Raw genomic sequence first — 24,215 nt, 5'->3', positions numbered from 1 at the left:
CGGCGCCAGGTTCGATTCCCGGCTGGGTCACTGTCTGTGCGGAGTCTGCACGCTCTCACCGTGTCTGCGTGGGTTTCCTCCGGGCGCTCCGGTTTCCCCCCCCATAAGTCCCGAAAGGCGTGCTTGTTGGGTGAATTGGACATTCCCTCCGTGTACCCGAACAGGTGCCGGAATGTGGCGACTAGGGGGTTTTCACAGTAACTTCATTGCAGTGTTAATGTAAGCCTACTTGTGACAATAAATTAGGTTATTACTATCAAAACGATGGACTGAATGAATGGTCTCGTGCTTTTGCGGGAAGATTCTCAGATTCTAAGTGTGTGGATAGAGTCTGTGTTTGCTTTGGGTGATAGGAAAAGCTGCACACACTGCTGAACCTGTACTGTAAATGTTAACGCTGCGGAGGCTGGACTCTGTGGGTTAAAAAGGCCCAGGCCACAATCTGATACGCACCGTGGCTTCTCGCCCATTCCAATCTGGCAGATGATGCTGTCCATCCAGCTAACCAGGTCACGGACCATGCCGAAGAAGCGGATTTTGTCGCCGGTGGTGGTGAGCTGCAGTCTCCGCTGGTCACAGTTTCCCAGCAGCTCTTTCCAAGCCTGCATGACGCCCTGCTCCTGGGCAAGGATGGCCTCGGCATTCTCGCCGGCGTACACCGTCCGCAGCTGGGCCGCATTCTCTTGCAGTTGCCTCACCTGGGAACAGGGAGAGCGTTAAGCATCAGAAATGAAACGGGGTGAAACAATTCCGCCCGTCGGCAACCTCATCAGCTGTCAGGCACAGTGACAATGTCCCAGGCTCATATTCTGGGGAGAAGGGGTTGAAATCCCACCCCGGGAGCTAAATCCGGAATTAAAAGCTAGTCTCAGTAACGATGACCAGAACAACTATCGTCGATTGTTTAGGGAAGGAAATCTGCTGTCCTTACCCGGTCTGGCCTACATGTGACGCCAGACTCCCACAGTAAAGTGGTTGACTCTTAAATGCCCCAGAAACGGCCGAGCGAGACGCCCAGTTCAAGGGCAATTAGGGATAGGCAACAAATCCCGGCCTTGCCCACTTCCCATGAGGGAATACAAAACAAGTGGAGTGCTGATTGTGGTACCAGGTTTTAAGGAGCTACAATATCAGGACGGATTGCAGAAACGCTATTTTCCTGCATACAAGATTGATCACGGGCCATCGCGCGAGCTCAGAGCAGCGAGAGTGTTTAAAATCGGGGTTCAGAGACTTCTCAAGAGGGCCAGAGTAATCAAACTGGAGCTTGGAGGGGCAAAACGCTTCAATTATGAGGACAGTTATTATAGGGCAGAGCCACAATCCCTCAAAACACAGAGGAGGTGGCTTAGTGGTATTTTCACTGGGCTAGTATTCCAGAGGCCCCAGGCTGATGGCTCTGGGGTACACGGGTTCGAATCCCACCCCAAGCAGCAGGTGGAACTTAAATTCGATGAATTAAATTTGGAACTGAAAAGCTCGTCTCAGTAACGGCGACCGTGACAACCACCATCGATTGTCGTTTAAAAAAAAAACACATCCGGTTCACTGATGCCCCTGAGGGAAGGAAATCTGCCGTCCTTACCTGGGTCTGGCCTACAGGTGAGGCCAGAGCCACCGCCTGACTCTTAACCGTCCTCTGAAATGGCCGAGCGGGACACTCGGTTCAAGGGGCAATTAGGGATGGGCAACAAATGCTGGAGCCAGCCCCGTATCCCGCAAAATGATACATTTTTAAAAAACGATTCATGGTTTCAGATGATACGAGGTTGTGATTGGACAGATGGAGAGGAACTCTTTTCCTCTGATGGAGGAATCCAGGAAAATGGGACTTCAACTTTAAAATTAAAGCCAGTCTTCAGAGGCCGACGTCAGGGAAGCAATTCTTTGCACCAAGGGATCTGGAACTTTCTCTTGCCAGAAAGAAAAATCCTTGAGGTCGGGGGATCAACTCAAAATGTCAAAACTGAAAATATTAAGGATTAAGGAACTACCCGGGTTGGGGAAGGAGTCTCTGGCCTCCCGGACGCGTGTTTCTCGGCAGCGGGAGGCGGCGCGCCATTCGCTGACGGTGGGATTCGCTCTTCCTGCCGCTGTCAATGGGAATGCACTCCGTCGGGAAACCCGGGTTGCCGGCAGGACCAGGGAGTCCCACCAACTGCCGGAGAATTGTGGCTCGAGATAGGATGGTGTAATTTACTGCTGGAAAGCTTAGAAGGGATGAATGGCCTCCCCCACCACCTCCCCCCCCCCCACTACCTCCCCCCCACTACCTCTCTCCCCCCCCCCCCCCCCCCCCCCCCCCCCCCGCTTTTCATACAATTCAGCTTTTCTCAATCCAGATTCAGACTTGACGTCCTGGGTTAGCACTGATGCCTCACCGGCCCCAGGGACACGAGTTCGATTCCAGCCTCGGGTCTGTGCGGAGTCTGCACTTTCTCCCCGTGTGTGTGCGTGGGTTTCCTCCGGGTGCTCCGGTTTCCTCCCGCAGTCCAAAGATGTGCAGGTTAGGTGGATTGGCCGTGACCAATGCACGGGTTACGGGGATAGGACGGGGGCGTGGGCTTGGTTGGAGTGCTTTTTTTGGAGGGCCGGTGCAGACCCGATGGGCTGAATGGCCTCCTTCTGCACTGTAGGGATTCGATGGAACAGCTTTGTTTTGGACACGGTGCATGTGGCTGAGACACTTTCTCTGCAGGAAGATCAATAAAACCGATCAATAGAACAGTGACAAAACTGCGGACGCAGGGAATCCAGAACAAAAACAGGAAACACTGGAAATGCTGAGCATGTTGGACAGCGCCCGTGGAGAGAATTAGAGGACCGGACTTTCCACCACCGCCCTGGGACGTGTTTTCCAGACATGGAGGTGGTTCGTCATTGCCCCGCTGGCAAAGATGTTCCAGGCCCGTTTTCTGTGGCTCGCACCATCAGGGAGCCTGCTGCGGAAGGTGGGGGGGGGGGGCAGGGGGAGGGGGGTGGGGGGGGGGGGAGGGGGAGGGGGGAGTGAGGGGGAGGGGGGCGTTCCCCATTGGCACACCTGGAAGATCCCGCCAGTGCAAGGGCTGGAAAATTCTGCCCAGAGTTACTGGCTGTGGTTCTCCAGTCCTGTCTGTGGCGGGACCTGTTGAGAGGGAGAATGGAATATTTGGCATTCCAACCAAAAGTCCATTCCCTTTCCGCAGCTCCGGAAAATCCAAGCCGGGAACGGGGGTGGGGGCTGTTTACGGTCAAGGGTCCGTCCGTCACCAGAGCGCAAGAAAGAGAGAAATGCAATAGGCTTTGAGTCATATGGATGGAGAGAGTGGGGAAGGGGAGGGGGAGGGAAAGAGCAGTCCATGATTCAGGTGATAAAGGACGAAGGGTTTCATGGTGCAAAAGCCGAAGGGACTGGCAATGGGTGAGGTAAAGAAACAAAAGACGTGTTCAGATGAGGTGTGAATGGCAGCACAGGAGATGTCCGAATGTGGATTAAAGGAGGAAACGAGACTAAACTCAATCAGCAACAAAAAAAACAAGAAACAAAGTGGAGGCTGAGGTTACAGAACATAGAACATAAAACATAGAAAAATACAGCAGAGAACAGGCCCTTCGGCCCACAATGTTGTGCCAGACTTTTGTCCTAGATTAAGAACAAAATCTACACCCCATCATTCTACCGTAATCCATGTACCTATCCAATAGCCACTTGAAGGTCCCTAATGTTTCCGACTCAACTACTTCCACAGGCAGTGCATTCCATGCCCCCACTACTCTCTGGGTAAAGAACCTACCTCTGACATCCTCCCTATATCTTCCACCATTCACCCTAAATTTACGTCCCCTTGTAATGGTTTGTTCCACCCGGGGAAAAAGTCTCTGACTGTCAACTATATTTATTCCCCTGATCATCTTATAAACCTCTATCAAGTTGCCCCTCATCCTTCTCCGTTCTAGTGAGAAAAGGCCGAGCACCCTCAACCTTTCCTCGTATGACCTACTCTCCATTCCAGGCAACATCCTGCTAAATCTCCTTTGCACCTTTTCCAAAGCTTCCACATCCTTCCTAAAATGAGGCGACCAGAACTGCACACAGTACTCCAAATGTGGCCTTACCAAGGTTTTGTACAGCTGCATCATCACCTCACGGCTCTTAAATTCAATCCCTCTGCTAATGAACGCTCGCACACCATAGGCCTTCTTCACAGCTCTATCCACTTTAGTGGCAACTTTCAAAGATCTATGAACATAGACCCCACAATCTCTCTGCTCCTCCACATTGCCAAGAATCCTACCGTTAACCCTGTATTCCGCATTCATATTTGTCCTTCCAAAATGGACAACCTCACACTTTTCAGGGTTAAACTCCATCTGTCACTTCTCAGCCCAGCTCTGCATCCTATCTACGTCTCTTTGCAGCCAACAACAGCCCTCCTCACTATCCACAACTCCACCAATCTTCGTATCGTCTGCAAATTTACTGACCCACCCTTCAACTCCCTCATCCAAGTCATTAATAAAAATCACAAACAGCAGAGGACCCAGAACTGATCCCTGCGGTACACCACTGGTAACTGGGCTCCAAGCTGAATATTTGCCATCCACCACCTCTCTCTGACTTCTATCGGTTAGCCAGTTCGTTATCCAACTGGCCAAATTTCCCACTATCCCATGCCTCCTTACTTTCTGCATAAGCCTACCATGGGGAACGTTATCAAATGCCTTACTAAAATCCATGTACATCACATCCACTGCTTTACCTTCATCCACGTGCTTGGTCACCTCCTCAAAGAATTCAATAAGACTTGTGAGGCAAGACCTTCCCTCACAAATCCGTGCTGACTATCCCTAATCAAGCAGTGTCTTTCCAGATGCTCAGAAATCCTATCCCTCAGTACCCTTTCCATTACTTTGCCTGCCACCGAAGTAAGACTAACTGGCCTGTAATTCCCAGGGTTATCCCTATTCCCTTTTTTGAACAGGGGCACGACATTCACCACTCTCCAATCCCCTGGTACCACTCCTGTTGACAGTGAGGACGAAAAGATCATTGCCAACGGCTCTGCAATTTCATTTCTTGCTTCCCATAGAATCCTTGGATATATCCCGTCAGGCCCGGGGGACTTGTCTATCCTCAAGTATTTCAAAATGCCCAACACATCTTCCTTCCTAACAAGTATCTCCTTGAGCTTACCAGTCTGTTTCACACGTCCTTTCCAACAATATGGCCCCTCTCATTTGTAAATACTGAAGAAAAGTATTCGTTCAAGACCTCTCCTATCTCTTCTGACTCAATACACAATCTCCCACTACTGTCCTTGATCGGACCCACCCTCGCTCTAGTCATTCTCATATTTCTCACATATGTGTAAAAGGACTTGGGGTTTTCCTTGATTCTACCCTCCAAAGATTTTTCATGCCCTCTCGGAGCTCTCCTAATCACTTTCTTCAGTTCCCTCCTGGCTATCTTGCATCTCTCAAGCGCCCTGTCTGAATCTTGTTTCCTCAGCCTTACATAAGTATCCTTCTTCCTCTTGACAAGACATTCAACCTCTCTTGTCAACCATGGTTCTTTCACTCGACCATCTCTTCCCTGCCTGAGAGGGACATACATATCAAGGACACGTAGTATCTGTTCCTTGAACAAGTTCCACATTTCAATTGTGTCCTTCCCTGACAGCCTATATTCCCAACTTATGCACTTCAGTTCTTGTCTGACAGCATCATATTTACCCTTCCCCCAATTGTAAACCTTGCCCTGTTGCACGCACCTATCCCTCTCCATTGCAAAAGTGAAAGTCACAGAATTGTGGTCACTACCTCCAAAATGCTCCCCCACTAACAAATCTATCACTTGCCCTGGTTCATTACCAAGTACCAAATCCAATATGGCCTCCCCTCTGGTCAGACAATCTACATAGTGCGTTAGAAAAGCTTCCTGGATACACTGCACAAACACCACCCCATCCAAACTATTTGATCTAAAGAGTTTCCACTCAATATTTGGGAAGTTGAAGTCACCCATGACTACTACCCTGGGACGTCTGCACCTTTCCAAAATCTGTTTCCCAATCTGTTCCTCCACATCTCTGCTGCTATTGGGGGGCCTATAGAAAACTCCCAACAAGGTGACTGCTCCTTTCCTATTTCTGACTTCAACCCATACTACCTCAGTAGGCAGATCCTCCTCAAACTGCCTTTCTGCAGCTGTTATACTATCTCTAATTAACAATGCCACTTCCCCACCTATTTTACCATCCTCCCTAATCTTATTGAAACATCTATAACCAGCAACCTCCAACAACCATTTCTGCCCCTCGTCTATCCAAGTTTCCGTGATGGTCACCACATCGTACTCCCAAGTACCGATCCATGCCTGAAGTTCATCCACCTTATTCCTGATGCTTCTTGCGTTGAAGTATACACACCTCAACCCATCTCCGTGCCTGCAAGTACTCTCCTTTGTCATTGTTACCTTCCCCACTGTCTCACTACGTGCTTTGACATCCTGAACATCGGCTACCTTAGTTGCTGGACTACAAGTCTGGTTCCTATTCCCTGCCAAATTAGTTTAAACCCTCCTGAAGAGTACTAGAAAACCTCCCTCCCAGGATATTGGTGCCCCTCTGGTTCGGATGCAACCCGTCCTGCTTGTACAGGTCCCACCTTCCCCAGAATGCGCTCCAATTATCCAAATATCTGAAGCCCTCCCTCCTACACCATTCCTGCAGCCACGTGTTCAACTGCACTCTCTCCCTATTCCTAACCTCGCTATCACGTGGCACTGGCAACAAACCAGAGATGACAACTCTGTCTGTCCTGGCCTTTAACTTCCAGCCTAACTCCCTAAACTTGTTTATTACCTCCACACCCCTTTTCCTACCTACGTCGTTGGTACCAATGTGCACCATGACTTCTAGCTGTTCACCCTCCCTCTTAAGGATCCTGAAGACACGATCCGAGGCATCCCTGGCCCTGGCACCTGGGAGGCAACATATCTTCCGGGAGTCTCGCTCGCGACCACAGAATCTTTTATCTATTCCCATAACCATTGAATCTCCTATCACTATGGCTTTTCTATTCTCCCCCCCTTCCCTTCTGAGCCCCAGAGCCAGACTCAGTGCTAGAGACCTGGCCGCTAGGGCCTTCCCCCCCCCCCCCCCCCCCCCCCCCCCCCCCCCCCCCAACACCATCCAGAACGGTATACTTGTTTTGAAGGGGAACGGCCACGAGGGATTCCTGCACTGTCTGCCCGTTCGTTTTCTTTCCCCTGACTGTAACCCAGCTACTCTTGTCCTGTACCTTGGGTGTGGCTACCTCCCTGTAACTCTTCTCTATTACCCCCTCTGCCTCCCGGATGATCCGAAGTTCATCCAGCTCCAGTTCCCTAACACGGTCTCTGAGGAGCTGGAGTTGGGTGCATTTCCCGCAGGCATAGTCAGCAGGGACACCCGTGGTATCCCTCACCACCCACATCCTACAGGAGGAGCATGCAACTGCCCCAACCTCCATCCCCTCTTACCTTACAGAATACAGCTGCACTGTGGACCAACTGGAACTCCGCCCTCCGACTCTGCTCCCAGTCAGCTGCACTCTCTGTAAATTCCCGGCTCCCTTCACGCTCTTTGAGGAAATGTAGGAAATGAAATGAAAGGAGCTCCTTACTCCCTCCTCACCGAACTCCCTCAGTCACCAAACTCTCACTATAGCACTCAAATGCACACAAATTCAGCACTCCCTCAGTCACCAAACTTTCAATATAGCACTCAAATGGACACAAATTCAGCATTCCCTCAGTCACCAAACTCTCAATATAGCACTCAAATGCACCCAAATTCAGCACACCCTCAGTCACCACACTCTCACTATAGCACTCAAATGCACCCAAATTCAGCACTCCCTCAGTCACCAAACTCTCACTATAGCACTCAAATGCACCCAAATTCAGCACTCCCTCAGTCACCAAACTCTCATTATAGCACTCAAATGCACCCAAATTCAGCACTCCCTCAGTCACCAAACTCTCACTATAGCACTCAAATGCACACAAATTCAGCACTCCCTCAGTCACCAAACTCTCACTATAGCACTCAAATGCTCCCAAATTCACCACTCAGTGCAAAGTCTGCACTATGACTAGCTCAGATTTATACTGTGACTCTAGCCTCTGAAAACTGGCCTAATCCAATTAACTAATTAACAAGCTCCAGCTGCAGGTAGTTACAAGTAGAACCTTTGTTTAAAGCTGATGGAAAATTCACCTTCCTCTCAACCAAACAGCAACTTTTAAGTTAATTAACTAAATAAAAGAAAGACTAGACTTTAGATACAAATAAAAAATAAACCCTTAATATCCCTCAGTCACTAAACTCTCACTGTAGCACTCAATTGCACCCAAATTCAGCGCTCAGCGCAAACAAAAAAGATGGAAAATTGTTGATCTCGGCATTCCAGAAGGTTTTACAATCACAAATCGAAAGGCGAGGTGGAAAAGGCATGGATCTCATAGGGTGGCACGGTGGTTAGCGCTGCTGCCTCACAGCCCCAGGGACCCAGGTTCGATTCTGGCTTCGGGTGACTGGCTGTGCGGAGTCTGCACTTTCTCCCCGTGTCTGCGTGGGTTTCCTCCGGGTGCTCCGGTTTCCTCCCACATTCCAAAGATGGGCAGGTTAGGTGGATTGGCCGTGAAAGATTGTTCCTTAATGTCCAAAGGTTAGGTGGGGTTACGGGGATAAGGTGGGGGCGTGGATCTGGGTTGGGTGCTCTTCCTGAGATTCGGTGCAGACTGAATGGGCCAAATGGCCTCCTTCTGCATTGTAGGCATTCTATGATCCTTTTGCTAACTTTGGAACAAACTCCCAACTTTTTTTTGTTGGCGTCTTCCGCCAATGTACAGGTGGGCCGCAAACCCCTCACCCCAGAAGAGAAAATTAATGAAAGCCCAACTGAGTAAATAAATACCTGTGCAACCAGGACCTGAATGTCGTGTTCAAATGAGCTCAGCATTCTCTGCAGTGTAAAGGTGCTGCTGGAATCCCCGACGGAAACTTCCGGAAGCTGTTTGTGCTTCTCCTCAATGTGGCCGGTCACCTCCTTGCAGTCGCTGAAGAACTTGTGCAGCTCCTGGGACGCTGACAGCATCTGCGCTCGCGTTTCTATCAGCTCCAGCAGGTCCGCCCACGCCTCCCCGACGCCGTCCTTCCACTCGGCGATGACGGCCGCGTCGACGTGGCCGTAATCGATCAACTCGTCTATCATCTGGTTCACCGTGTTCACCCGCTCCTGACCAATCACCCCAGTTTCATGGGCGAATTCGGTGAATTTCTCCAGCAGTAGCTGAGGAAGAGCAAAAGAAAGAGAAAGAGAGAGGGCTCCTGATTTGTAACAGTCAGCCGGAGAGAGAGAGAGAAGAAATAAACTTCTTTCAATTGCGACAAAGGTACCCGTCAAACTCTCCCTAACACTCTCACCACCTCACCGGAACTACCCTGTGTCTGAGAATCTGCCCAAATTTACTCCCACAGGCATGAGAATCCTGCACAATGCATCCGTGAGCCTTTATAAACCTGGTTTTGGGACCAATTCTTGGCACTCCGCTTTGGGAAGGCTCTCTCTCGAGGACCACTGCTCACTCTAGTCCCCCTTTTCCTTTACTTGCAAAATCTCTGTTCTCTTTTTGAGGGGCTGGTTTAGCCCACTGAGCTAAATCGCTGGCTTTTAAAGCAGACCAAGCAAGCCAGCAGCACGGTTCGATTCCCGTATCAGCCTCCCCGGACAGGCGCCGGAATGTGGCGACTAGGGGCTTTTCACAGTAACTTCATTGAAGCCTACTCGTGACAATAAGTGATTTTCATTTCATTTCATTTTCATTTACATTTTCAGCTAGCTTCCTCTTATACTCTCATTTCTTCTTTTTTTTATCTGCTGTTCTTTGCTGCTTTTAAATTCTGTCCTATCTTATCTACCACCGATCTTTGCAGACGTTTCATGTCAATTTAATACTATCTTTAACTTCCTTGGTTAACTGCAGTGCATCTTTCCCCTAGAATGTTTCTCCGTCACTGGAATGTATCGTTGCTGCGTGTTGTGAAATATTTCCTTAAATGTCTTGATAATCTTTACTAGTGTCACAAGTAGGCTTACATTAACACTGCAATGAAGTTACTGTGAATAGCCCCTAGTCGCCACACTCCGGCACCTGTTCGGGTACACTGAGGGAGAGTTCAGAATGTCCAAGAGAGTTAACAGTTCAAGCCTGTGTGAGTCTTCATCAGAGCTAAGGAGGGGGGAAAACTGGGGGTGGGGCAGGTGGAGCAAAATGGAAGGTCGGGGTAGGTGGGGGCTGGGAGAGGTTTGACAAAGATGTCATGGAGCACGAGGCACAGGGAGTGTTAATTGTAGTGCTTCGGACTAAAGAAGGTGCTGAAAGTAGTATAAAAGTAAGACAGCAGAATGAGTTAAGAGCAGAACAAGGCTCAGCACTCTGCGGAAGTAAAACTTTTTTAAAAAGCGGCAAATGGCCCTGTGGTCAGGGATTAAAATGAGGGTCAAGATGGACGGGAAAGTTCATGGTTTGAAGCTTTCCGAACGCGATATTAAGTCTCGAAAGCTGTAATCGGAAGGTGAGGACCTGCTCCTACAGTTTGCATTCGGCCTGAATTGTCAGAAACCCCCAAATCCAAAAAGTCTAAAATCTGAAAACCCACAAAAGCAGGAAAACCCAAAACACCGACAATCACAGAGACCCAGAAATCTCCGATTATCTGAGCATTCAAACCATGAACAGCACAAGAATCCAAATCCCCAGCACTGCAGCCGGTCCCCAGTGTGTGTGTGTGTGTAAGTGTGTGTGTGTGTAAGTGTGTGTGTGTGTAAGTGTATCTGTGTAAGTGTGTATGTGTGTGTGTGTAAGTGTGTCTGTGTGTGTGTAAGTGTGTCTGTGTGTGTGTAAGTGTGTCTGTGTTTGTGTGTGTGTGTAAGTGTATCTGTGTGTGTGTGTGTGTGTGTGTAAGTGTGTATGTGTGTAAGTGTGTCTGTGTATGTGTGTGTGTAAGTGTGTCTGTGTGTCTGTGTAAGTGTGTCTGTGTGTGTGTCTGTGTGTGTGTAAGTGTGTCTGTGTGTGTGTGTGTGTGTAAGTGTGTCTGTGTGTGTGTAAGTGTGTCTGTGTGTGTGTAAGTGTGTCTGTGTGTGTAAGTGTGTCTGTGTGTGTGTGTGTAAGTGTGTCTGTGTGTGTGTGTGTAAGTGTGTATGTGTGTAAGTGTGTCTGTGTATGTGTGTGTGTAAGTGTGTCTGTGTGTCTGTGTAAGTGTGTCTGTGTGTGTGTCTGTGTGTGTGTAAGTGTGTCTGTGTGTGTGTGTGTGTAAGTGTGTCTGTGTGTGTGTAAGTGTGTCTGTGTGTGTGTAAGTGTGTCTGTGTGTGTAAGTGTGTCTGTGTGTGTGTGTGTGTGTGTAAGTGTGTCTGTGTTTGTGTGTGTGTAAGTGTATCTGTGTGTGTGCGTGTGTAAGTGTGTCTGTGTATGTGTGTAAGTGTGTCTGTGTGTCTGTGTATGTGTGTAAGTGTGTCTGTGTGTGTGTGTAAGTGTGTCTGTGTGTGTGTGTAAGTGTGTCTGTGCGTGTGTGTGTGTGTGTGTGTGTCTGTGCGTGTGTAAGTGTGTCTGTGTGGGTGTACATGTGCTTATGTGTGCGTCTTCTTTTTCATTTACCGATTATGGGTGTCGCTGGCTCACCCAACATTTATCGCCCATCGATAGAACCTCTGCAGTACTGAAGGAGGCCGACTGGCCCATCGAGTCGGCACCAACCCTCTGAAACAGCACCCCGCCTAGACCCACTCCCCCACCCTATCCCCTTAACCCCACCTGACCCGCACATCTTTGGATTGTGGGAGGAAACCAGGGCAGCCGGAGGAAACCCAGGCGGACACGGGGAGAACGTGCACGCAGTCACCCACGGCCGGAACTGAACCCGGGTCATTGGCGCTGTGAGGCAGCAGTGCCACTCACTGTGCCATCGTGCCTTTGGGAAGGAGACAGTGATCTGCCTTCTTGAACAGCTGCAGTCCTTGAGGTGTATCAAACTGAGCATCAGTGAGCAGGTTATTGCTGAGTAAGTGCCGCTTGTTGGAACTGCTGATGACTCCTTCCACCACTTTTTCTGATGATCGGGTGTAAACTGGTGGGGGGAGGGGGGTAATTGGCTGGGTTGGATTTTTGTCCTGTTTCTTGTGTACAGGACGCATCTGAACAATTTTCCACATTGCCGAGTCGTTGTCAGTGTTGGTGGTAATGGTGGCGTGGGGGATATTCCGGGCCACGAGGTTACAGGTTGTGGCTGAATACAATTCTGCTGCTGCTGATGGCCCAGAGTAACTCATGGACGCCCATCTGCTGGATCTGTGTGAAGTCTATCCCATTTAGCACGGTGGCCGCAACACGATGTAGGGTCATCTTCCTGGGCAGTCTGCCCATCGCAGCTGGTCGAGTTTGACCAGAGCCTCGAGACAGGGATATTGACCTGAGAGATGAAGCTCATGTTGGTACGCCTATCCTGCCAGTGGATTTGCAGGTTTTGTGCAGGCAATGTTGGTGATATCTCTCCAGGGGTTTGAGGAGTCTGCTGTACATTGTCCATGTTTCTGATGCATACAGGAGGGCGGGGACCACGGCTGCTCTGCACACCATGAGCTTGGTGATGGGTTTGAGGTCTCGGTCTTCGAACACTCTGTTCCTCAAGCATCCGAAGACTGCGCTGGCGCATGGGAGTCGATGCTGGATTTAATCATCGATGCCTGCTCGCGCAGAGAGGAGGCTCCTGAGGTATGGGAAATGATCCACATTGTCCAGGAGCTCACTGTGGATCTTGATGGTAGGGGGAGCAGTTTTGCGTGGGAGGCGCGAGCTGGCAGAGAAGCTTTGTTTTCTGGATGTTTAGTCTGAGGCCCATTCTCTCATGCGCCTCGGTGAATGCATGAACGATCGTTTTTATGCCATTTGGCATTTACATCTTTTAAAGTTCTTTAACGGGATGTGGGCATCGCTGGTTAGGCCAGCATTTATTGCTCATCCTTAGTTGCCCTTCAGAAGGTGGTGGTGAGTTACCTTATGTAACCGCTGCAGTCCTTGAGGTGTAGGTGCATCCACTGTGCTGTTAGGGAGGGATTCCAGGATTTTGACCCAGCGACAGTGAAGGAACGGCCGATATATTTCCAAGTCAGGGTGGTGAGTGACTTAGAGGAGAACCTCCAGGTGGTGGGGCTCCCAAGTGTCTACTTGTCCTTCAAGATGGTAGTGGTCGTGGGGTTGGAAGGTGCGGTCTAAGGAGCCTTGAGGGGTTACTGCAGTGCATCTTGTAGATGATACACACGACTGTTTGTTGGTGGTGGAGGTTTGGAATGTCTGTGGAAGGGGAGCAATTAAGCAGGCTGCTTTTTCTGGATGGTGTCGAGCTTCTTGAGTGTTGTTGGAGCTGCACTCATCCAGGCAAGTGGAGTGTATTCCATCGCACTCCTAACTTGTGCCTTGATGATGGTGCACAGGCTTTGGGGAGTCAGGAGGTGAGTTACTCTCCACAGGATTCCCAGCTTCTGACCTGCTCTTGCAGCCGCAATATTTATATGGCTGGGTCCAGTTCAGTTTCTGATCAATGGTAACCCCCAGGATATTGATTGTGGGGGACACAGTGATGGTAATGCCATTGAATGTCAAGGCCAATGGTTTGATTCTCTCTTGTAGGAGATGGTCATTGCCTGGCACTTGTGTTGCACGAATGTAACTTGCCACTTGTCAGCCAAAGTCTGGATATTGTCCAGGTCTTGCTGCATTTGGGCACGGACTGCTTCAGTATCTGAGGAGTCGTGAATGGTGCTGAACGTTGTGCAGTCATCCGCTAACTTCCCCACTTCTGACCTAATGATGGAAGGAAGGTCATTGATGAAGCAACTGAAGTTTGTTGGGCTCAGGACACTCCCCTGAGAAACTCCTGCAGTGATGTCCTGGAGCTGAGATGATTGACCTCCAACCACCACAACCATCTTCCTTTGTGCCAAGCATGACTCCAACCAGCGGAGAGTTTCCCCCCTGATTCCCATTGACTCCAGTTTAGCCAGGGCTCCTTGATGCCACATTCGGTCAAATGCTGCCTTGATATCAAGGGCAGTCACTCTCACCTCACCTCTGGCATTCAGCTCTTTTGTCCATGTTTGAACCGAGGCTGTAATGAGGTCAGGAGCTGAGTGACCCTGGCGGAACCCAAACTGAGCGTCCGGGCGCAGGTTATTGCTGAGTAAGTGCTGCTTGACATCAGTGTTGGTGACTCCTTCCATCACTTTGTTGATGATGGAGAGTAGACTGAAAGGGTGGTAATTGGCTGGGTTGGATTTGTTCTGTTTCCGGAGTGAATTGTGTTGGCTGAAGATCGACATCTGATGATGCTGGGGATCTCTGGAGGAGACCGAGATCGATCATCCACTCGGCACTTCTGGCTGAAGATTGTTGCGAATGCCTCAGCCTTGTCTTTTGCACATATGTGGTGGGCTCCTCCATCATTGAGGAAGGGGATAGTTGTGGAGCCTCCTCCATCAGTGAGTTGTTTGATTTAATTATCCACATTATTCACGACTGGATATGGCAGGACTGCAAGTGGTCCTGTGTCGTGGCTTCGCCAGGTCGACACCTCATTTTTCAGTTTGCCTGATGTTGCTCCTGGCTCTCCTGCACTCTTTATTGAACCAGGGTTGATCCCCCTGGCTTGGTGGTAATGGTAGAGTGGGGGATATGCGGGGCCATGAGGTTACAGATTGTGACTGAGTCCAATTCTGCTGCTGATGGCCCACAGCGTCTCATGGATGCCCAGTTTTGAGTTGCTAGATCTGTTCGAAGTCTATCCCATTCAGCATGGTGGTAGTGCCACACAACACGATGGAGGGTATCCTCAGTGTGAGTGTGACTATGTCAGGCTGTTGTTTAACTAGTCGGTTGGACAGGTCTCCAAACTTTGGTACAAGCCCCCAGATGTTAGTAATGAGAAGTTTGCAGGGGTGACAGGGTTTGGCTTGCTGTTGTCAGTTCCAGAGCCTGGGTCAATGTCGGGTGGGCCGTCTGATTTCATTCCTTTGTGTTTCCTGTGTAGCAGTTTGATACAACTGAGTGGCTTGTTGGGCCATTTCAGGTGTGTATGTGTGGAGAGTGTGGGTGTGTATTGAGTGTGTGAGTGTGCATTGAGTGTGAATGGGTGGGTGTATATTAAGTGTATGTGTGTTCTGAGTGAGTGTGTTTTAAGCGTGTGTGTGTGTGTGTGTGTGTGTGTGCCAAGTGTGTTTTGCGACTGTGTTTTGAGTGAATGTGTGTTTTGAGCATGTATGTGTGTATTGAGCATGTTTTGAGTGTGTATTGAGCATGTTCTGAGTGCGTATTGAGTGTGTTTTGAGCATGTGTGTAGACATTGAGTGTGTGTTTGTGTGAGTGAGTGTATGTGTATATATTGAGTGTGTGTGTACATATTGAGCGTGTGTTTGTGTTGAGAATGTGTATCGAGTGTGTGTATGTACATGCATGTGTGCGTCTGTCTGTGGTCTGTGTTTGTATTGAGTGCGTACATATGTCTGTACCTTGTGTTTCTGTATTCCAATGCAGGTCGATGAGCTCCGATCCTCAGCCAGCAGGGGAGGGGGTGAGAAGAATTCAGGGGTTCGACTGACTGGGAAGAGATCAGGGCTGGGGTAGGAAAGAGATGTCATCGCTGGAGGGGCTGAGCAAAGAGAAAAGCTGGGGGTTGTGGGGCGGGGGGGGGGGGGGGGGGGGGGGTGGAGCCAAGGGAGGGTAGGGTTGGAGTCTGAGATCCGCTGGTGGTTTGGGAGGGATGGGCGAGTCTCATGTTCCTCCTCGGCCGTGAGGAGGCGCCAACCTGAGGCGGGTCTCCTTTTCATAAGTCCCAACCCTGGGCAACAGCAACTATGAAATATAAATCCAGTTCTCGACTGCCCTATGGAGCTCAATTTAAATGTTCTAATAAGGCCTCCCCACCTCTCGAGAATGGGACCATCGCAAATCCCATCACTGTAAAATGGCGGCAGACATGTAGGTAGTGTTGGGGTTGCATTTATGTAAGGATTAAGCGCCCATCCACTCCTGTTAATTGTATATTAATTGGGTTTAGCTGTATACAGGTGTTGAACATGAACTGGAGATTCACTTGTGTCTCCATAAATAGGAACAGACTGTATCTGGGATTGTTGGGTTCGGAGGTGTGTGCTTGTAATGTATATCACTGTAAATAAACATTTCTAAAAAGGCATAAAAATTGGCTTCAGTTCCGTCCTTCCCCAACATTCTGAAGCATAACATAGGGGCGGCAAGATGATGCAGTGGTTAGCACTGCTGCCTCACAGCACCAGGGACCTGGGTTTGATTCCGGCCTTGGGCAACTGTCTGTCTGGAGTTTGCACTTTCTACCCATATCTGCGTGGGCTTCCTCCCACAATCCAAAGATGCACAGGTTAGTTGGGCTGACCATGCTAAATTGCCCCTAAGTGTGCAAAGGTTCATAAAGGGCAGGTTGTGCCTAACTAATTTAGTGGAATTTTTTGAGAACATTACCAGTGCAGTAGATAACGGGGAGCCAATGGATGTGGTATATCTGGATGTCCAGAAAGCCTTTGACAAGGTGCCACACAAAAGGTTGCTGCATAAGATAGAGATGCATGGCATTAAGGGTAAAGTAGTAGCATGGATAGAGGATTGGTTAATTAATAGAAAGCAAAGAGTGGGGATTATTGGGTGTTTCTCTGGTTGGCAATCAGTAGCTAGTGGCCAGTGAAGCAGTTGAGGCTCCTTCATTACATGTTTTTAAGGTAAAGATAGATAGTTTTTTGAAGAATAAAGGGATTAAGGGTTATGGTGTTCGGGCCGGAAAGTGGAGCTGAGTCCACAAAAGATCAGCCATGATCTCATTGAATGGCGGAGCAGGCTCGAGGGGCCATATGGCCTACTCCTGCTCCTAGTTCTTATGTTCCAGGGATAGGGCGGAGGGGCGGGGGGGGGAGTGAGACTTTGTCGGGTGCTCTGACAGAGGGTGGAGAGTCGATGGGCCCAATGGCCTCCTTATGCTCTGCAGTGAATCTACAATTCTAACGCTCCAACCTCCTCTCACCAGTTATAGGGGTGTGAATGTCGGAGCAATACATGTCACATCAATTTCACAATCCAATTAACGACATCAGGGGTTTCTCACTTACTGTGACGTGTTCGTAGTCTTGCCCAAGTTCTGGTGACCCAGCTACAACTTCTCGCTCTGCAATCCACTGCTCCAGTTCGTCAACCTCGCGGTTTAGCTGGAAGAGCCAGTAGTGCTGCTCCAGCTTGCCTTTCCGTTCCTCCACAAAGTCCTTCAGGCTCACGTACAGACGGTCAATTTGCGACTGCTGCTTGCTGATGAGCTCGCTGCGCCAGAAACACACCGTTAGTTTCGTACCGGTTCCTTGATCTGCAATGGATTGGGTATTTCGACAAACCTCAAACCACCTAACCGAACCTCATGACGTTGAGTCTACCAGTCTATCAAACCCTCAACCGGAGGAACAGCCACGCGACCAGAGAGCCTGACGTATTATCAAAGCTCACCTGGTCATCTCAGAAGATTAACCAACAATTATTTATCAATTTATTCATGGGATGTGAAATGAAATGAAAATCGCTTATTGTCACGAGTAGGCTTCAATGAAGTTACTGTGAAAAGCCCCTAGTCGCCACATTCCGGCGCCTGTCCGGGGAGGCTGCTACGGGATGTGGGCGTTGCTGGAAAGACCAGCATTTGTTGCCCATCCCTAATTGCCCTTGAACTGTGTCTCGCTCAGCCATTTCAGAGGGGGGGCAGTTCACAGTCAACCACATTGCTGTGGGTCTGGAGTCACATGTAGGCCAGATCGGGTAAGGATGGCAGATTTCCTTCCCTAATGGGGCATTAGCGAACTAGATGGGTCTTTCCGACAATGGTTTCATTAGACTTGTCATCCCAGATTCCTTTCCTGAATTTGGATTTCCCCGTCTTCTGTGGTGGGGTTCGAACCCGGATGCCCAGAACATTAACCTGGATTGCTAGTCCAGTGACAATCCACTATGCCATTGCCTCGCCTTCAAGGAGGCAACAATGTACACTTTATCCACTTTGAACATTTGTCCAACTTGTCCGGGAAATGACACGATAATCTCTGTCCCAGTAAGTGTCAGATCACTCCAAGTTCCAACAACTTCCGAAAAAGCATTTTCTCGCATCACATTTGCTTTTTTTTTGCAAATCGCGTTAAATCTGTGCCCCTTGAGGGCAGCACGGTGGCGCAGTGGGTTAGCCCTGCTGCCTCACGGTGCCGAGGTCCCAGGTTCGATCCCGGCTCTGGGCCACTGTCCGTGTGGAGTTTGCACATTCTCCCCGTGTCTGCGTGGGTTTCGCCCCCACAACCCAAAGATGTGCAGAGTAGGTGGATTGGCCACGCTAAATTGCCCCTTCATTGGAAAAAATAATTGGGTAATCTCAATTTATTTTAAAAATCTGTCCCTCTCGTTCTCCATCCTTTCCCGAGCAGGAACAGATTCGCCCCGTCTACTCTCTCCAGCCCCCTCGTGATTTTGAACACCTCTATCAAATCTCCTCTCGACCTTCTTCTCTCCAAGGAGAACAGTCCCAACCTCTCCAATTTCTCCTCATCACTGAAGTTTCTCACCCTGGAACCATTCTTGTAAACCTCTTCTGCTCTCTGCAATGTGTTCACATCCTTCCTATAGTGTGGCACCCAGAATTGTGCACAATGTTCCTTGGCACACTTACAAGCAGACCACCAATGTTACAATCCTTCAACAGGGTCCTTTTATTGCCACGTTCATTGATGACATACCAACAACATATACTTATGTAGCACCTTTTGTGCAATTTAAAAGTCCCAAAGCGTTTCACAGAGCTATTATAAAACAATATTTGACACTGAGCCACATGGGGAGACGTTAAGGCAAAAAATCCAAAACTTAGTTGGATTTAAAAAAAAAAAAATTTAGATTACCCAGTTAACTTTTTCCAATTAAGGGGAAATTTTGCATGGCCAATCCACCTACTCTACACATCTTTGGGTTGTGGAACACACGCAAACACGGGGAGAATGTGCAAACGCCACATAGATAGTGACCCAGGGCCGGGATCGAATCTGGGACCTCGGCGCCGCGAGGCAGCAGTGCTAACCACTGCGCCAACATGCTGCTCTCAAAGACTTCGATTTATAAAAAAAATATTTTTTATTCTCCTCCTTTTTCACATTTTCTCCCAAATTGACACCCACCAACAATAAACAATAATCAGTAACGAATATGTCAAACCCCATATCAACAACAACGATCCCGTCCTCCCACCAAACCCCAAACATTAGCCCGCGTGTTCACACAAACAAATGACAAAAAGGAATTAGGGATCACCCATAGTTGCCATTAACACACACAGCTCCCCCTTCCCTCTAACCCTCCCAACCACCCCCCCCAACTAATGTTCAATGTTATCCAGTTCTTGAAAGTGCCTAATGACTAATGCCCGTGAATTGTAGAACCCCTCCATCCTTCAAACTTAACCTTCTCAAGAGTCAAGAATTCCACCAGGTCCCCCCGCCATGCCAGGGCCCAAGGTGGAGAGGTTGCTCTCCATCCCAGCAGGATCCGCCTTCGGGCGATCAACGAGGCGAAGGCTACAACATCTGCCTCCGCATCCACTTCCAGCCCCGGCTGGTTCCGACACCCTGAAAAATGGCCTCACGAGGGCCCGGGTCCAGTTTCACGTGCACCACTTTAGAGATTACCCTAAAAGACTTGGATTTTAATGGCCGCCTTCAAAGGTCAAAGCCAGGCCGAGAGATTTAGAGTGAGATTCCCGCGGTACGTTGTGCAGCCACGGATTGGCTGATGGCGGGGATCGACCAGTTCTCCCCGCTGTCAAAAGGGTTTCCCGTTGAGCGCACCCTTCGTCGCTGGGGGAGCCCGCAGCCTGGGGGTGGGGGGGGGGGGGGGGGGGGGGAGAGTCGCTGTTGGCAAGTCCGAAAGATTCCGCTGGCGGGAATGTCCAGAAAATCCTGCCTACGGGAGGGAATTTCCGAGATCGGGGCACCGCCACCAATGGAGCAGCGGTTAAATTCAGGGATGCTTGAGAGGCTGGAATATAGCACACGTGTATCTCGGTGGTCTGCTATGTTTGGGGGGGGGGGGGGGGGGGGGGGGGGCGGGGAGACTAAAGATAGGAGGGGCCAGATCAGGAATGAATTTGAAAATGCGGATGAGATTTTTTTTTTAATCGTCACTCCGTTAATGGGAGCAACTCACTAAAGTCTTTTCTCCCCGTTTGTTAAGCAACGGGAAGACGTCCTGAAGGGAATAGTTGAAAACAGAGCTGTTCAACAGCTCGGGCATTGCATCTTTGTCATAGCCATTCAAATCACAGTGACAAGTTAAACCCGACAAATCTCTTGCTCCCCTTTATTAACCCAATAGGAACATCACTGCGTTTCAAGCACAGAGAACTGGCCATGATGTCCAGTCTCATTGGTCGCTGTAAGGCTGCCCAGTGACCACAAAACCATGACCAGGAGGCCATTCGGCTCATCAGGTCTGTACTGACCCTCTGAAAGAGCACCCTGCCTGGGTCCACTGCCCCACCCTATCCCCGTAATCCAACCTAACCGGCACATCTTTGGACTGTGGGAGGAAACCGGAGCACCCGGAGGAAACCCACCCAGACACGGGGAGAACGTGCAAACTCCACACAGTCACCAAAGGCCGGAATTGAACCCAGGTCTCTGGTGCTGTGAGGCAGCAGTGCTAACCACTGTGCCACCCTATGGCTATGTTATTGGTTATGTTCAATTATTGGTTATGTTTAATTAATTAATTGATTAGCAAGGAAGTCAAAGGTTATTGGGGTAGGCGGGAACGTGGAGGTGAGGCCACAATCCGATCAGCCACGATCTTACTCAATCACACAGCAGGCTTGGACGGGCTGAATGGCCTACTCCCTCTCCAAATTCGTATGATCTCAACCATCCTCAAGTGATAGTTATTCAAACTTCCCTTCATGGCTAAACAAGAATGAAGATATCTCAGTGTGACGACCAGAGCAGCAGTTAATTGCTGAGGGCACCAAATCCAAGAGGGAAACTTGTCCTACTGGTCATAGCCTTTTTTCTTCCTATTTTGAAAATGAGGAGAAAAAAACTACTGACCCCAGAAGCATAGAATTCCAGAAACACTTTTAGGATAAAAAAAATTAAAAGATTTATTAACAAGAAGAGGAAAAAACTTAAGCACACAAGATTAAAGTTACACAGTTAAAACAGTCTTACAAACCGCCCCCCCCCCACCGCAAAAAAAAAAACCACTTGGTCAGAACACACAAGTAAACTACTCAACACCAACTTCCTTACATATTTTAACTCTTAAAATCCAATAATATTACCCAAGGCAAAACTGCTGTTACTTTTGTAAATGTGTACCACACAATGTCTTAAAAACTTCCACTTTGCTGTGGAAATCCAGGAACGTTCTGTTCTCTAGATGGCTGTTCCAGGCTTAACACCTTCACTCAGCACCCGTATCAGCCTCCCCGGACAGGCGCCGGAATGTGGCGACTAGGGGCTTTTCACAGTAACTTCATTGAAGCCTACTCGTGACAATAAGCAATTTTCATTTCATTTTCATTTCACAAGACTAGCCTCAGGACATCTCCCCCACACATCACCCCGCCTCAACTCAACATATTTCCTTAAATATCCGCTCCCCTTTCATCCATAAATGTTTCCTTAAATTCTTCTTTCATCCACAATTCCATTGCCCTCAGCACCTCTTTGAACTCAACGTTTTCACAAGATGAAAACATTTTCATGTTTTCCTCTTGCCTCCACTTCCAAGTCAAATATAATTTGATAACCTTCCTTTGTTTATTTCTCAAACCGTTGTAAGTTATAAAAGTCCCTTGAACTCACCTTTGAAATTTAACGGCTGAAAAGCCAAGTCCCTGCCTATCTCCTAATGCAAATTTTAAAAACCCGTCACATTTACTTGCAAATACACTTCACCACAGCCTCTAATTAAAAATGCATGCACCTATCACAGGTCTGTCCACCATATGGCCTCGGGCCGAATGTGACCCTCAGGTTCCCTCTATGTGGCCCTCAGAGGCAGTTTTCAAAATGTCGGCCAACAGGTAAATTTGAATGGAACATTCTGCATGGAGTTGCTCCTCCAATCGCAGGCTACTTTTTCCCCATGTTTCAGGGCCTAGGGAACTGAGATACCAGATTCAGGGCCCAGGGAGCTGAGATACCAGTTTCAGGGCCCAGGGAGCTGAGATACCAGATTCAGAGCCCAGGGATCTGAGATTCCAGGTGCAGGGCCCAGGGAGCTGAGATACCAGATTCAGGTCCCAGGGAGCTGAGATACCAGATGCAGGGCCCAGGGAGCTGAGATACCAGATTCAGGGCCCAGGGAGCTGAGATACCAGATTCAGGGCCCAGGGAGCTGAGATACCAGTTTCAGGGCCCAGGGAGCTGAGATACCAGATGCAGGGCCCAGGGAGCTGAGATACCAGATTCAGGGCCCAGGGAGCTGAGATACCAGATTCAGGGCCCAGGGAGCTGAGATACCAGATTCAGGGCCCAGGGAGCAGAGATACCAGATTCAGGGCCCAGGGAGCTGAGATACCAAATGCAGGGCCCAGGGAGCTGAGACACCAGATTCAGGGCCCAGGGAGTTGAGATACCAGATTCAGGGCCCAGGGATCTGAGATTCCAGATTCAGGGCCCAGGTAGCTGAGATACCAGATTCAGGGCCCAGGGAGCTGAGATACCAGATTCAGGGCCCAGGGAGCTGAGATACCAGATTCAGGGCCCAGGGAGCTGAGATACCAGATTCAGGGCCAGGGAGCTGAGATACCAGATTCAGGGCCCAAGGAGCTGAGATACCAGATTCAGGGAAAAAGGAGCTGAGATACCAGATTCAGGGCCCAAGGAGCTGAGATACCAGATGCAGGGCCCAGGGATCTGAGATACCAGATTCAGGGCCCAGGGAGCTGAGATACCAGATTCAGGGCCCAGGGAGCTGAGATACCAGATTCAGGGCCCAAGGAGCTGAGATACCAGATTCAGGGCCCAGGGAGCTGAGATACCAGATTCAGGGCCCAGGGAGCTGAGATTCCAGATTCAGGGCCCAGGGATCTGAGATACCAGATTCAGGGCCCAGGGAGCTGAGATACCAGATTCAGGGCCCAGGGAGCTGAGATACCAGATGCAGGGCCCAGGGAGCAAAGATGTCAGATAATGAGGCTCAGATGTCTGGTGCGTACCCAGGGCGTGAGATGACCAAGCAGCGCTCAGACATGGCACAGTGGAACATTAATATGCAGGAGCAGGGCCTACTAGCAGCTGAGTCAATGAATAAGGAAGACTGTGTGAGAAAAAGATTGTCTGGGAGGGGAGATATTGTGTGAGGGAGAGTGTGCAAGGGGGAGGGAGAGTGTGCGAGGGGGGAGAGAGTGTGTGTGTGAGGAGAGAGTGTGTGTGTGAGGGGATAGTGTGTGTGTGAGGGGATAGTGTGCAGAAAGGGGAGTGCGTGCACGAGGAGTGAGTATGAGGGGAATGTGTGTGACTGGAAAGACTGTGTCATATGTCTGTCTCACTCTCCGTCTCAGGACTCTGATTCACCCTAACTCGTATATAGATACATGGAAAATAGGAACAGGGCCTTTTGGCCCTTCGAGCCTGCTCCGCCATTCTCACGATCATGGCTGATCATTCAATTGAATAGCCTAATCCTGCTTTCTCCCCATAATCTTTGATCCCATTTGCCCAAGTGCTACGTCTAGTCGCCTCAACTACTTCCTGTGGTCATGAATTCCACAGGCTCACCACTCATTGGGTGAAGAAATGTCTCCTCATCTCTGTCCGAAATGGTTTACCCTGAATCCTCAGACTATGACCCCTGGTTCTAGACATACCTATCATTGGTAACATCTTCCATGCATCTACCCTGTTGAGTCCTGTTAGAGTTTTATAAGTTGCTATGGGATCCTTCCTCTTTCTTCTGAACTCCAGCGAGAACAATCACAACCTAGTCAATCTCTCCTCATATGACTGTCCCGCCATCCCTGGAATCAGTCTGGCAAACCTTCGCTGCTCTCCCTCGAGAGCAAGAACATCCTTCCTCAGAGAAGGAGACAAAAACTGCA

General features: G+C 49.4%; 1 protein-coding gene across 1 annotated transcript in view; it reads right to left on the bottom strand.

Moving 5' to 3' along the window:
* Positions 1 to 24,215, bottom strand: part of LOC119957859 (spectrin beta chain, non-erythrocytic 4-like) — a 225,308-nt gene that overhangs the window by 35,686 nt on the left and 165,407 nt on the right. Inside the window, 3 exon segments of the mRNA XM_038786016.1 lie at positions 454 to 698; positions 8,941 to 9,315; positions 17,209 to 17,413. Coding sequence (XP_038641944.1) covers positions 454 to 698; positions 8,941 to 9,315; positions 17,209 to 17,413 — 825 coding nt within the window.

This window comes from Scyliorhinus canicula, chromosome 27 (assembly GCF_902713615.1).
Source record: "Scyliorhinus canicula chromosome 27, sScyCan1.1, whole genome shotgun sequence".
NCBI classification, from domain to species: domain Eukaryota; kingdom Metazoa; phylum Chordata; class Chondrichthyes; order Carcharhiniformes; family Scyliorhinidae; genus Scyliorhinus; species Scyliorhinus canicula.
This window is presented reverse-complemented; position numbering and strand designations above follow the sequence as displayed.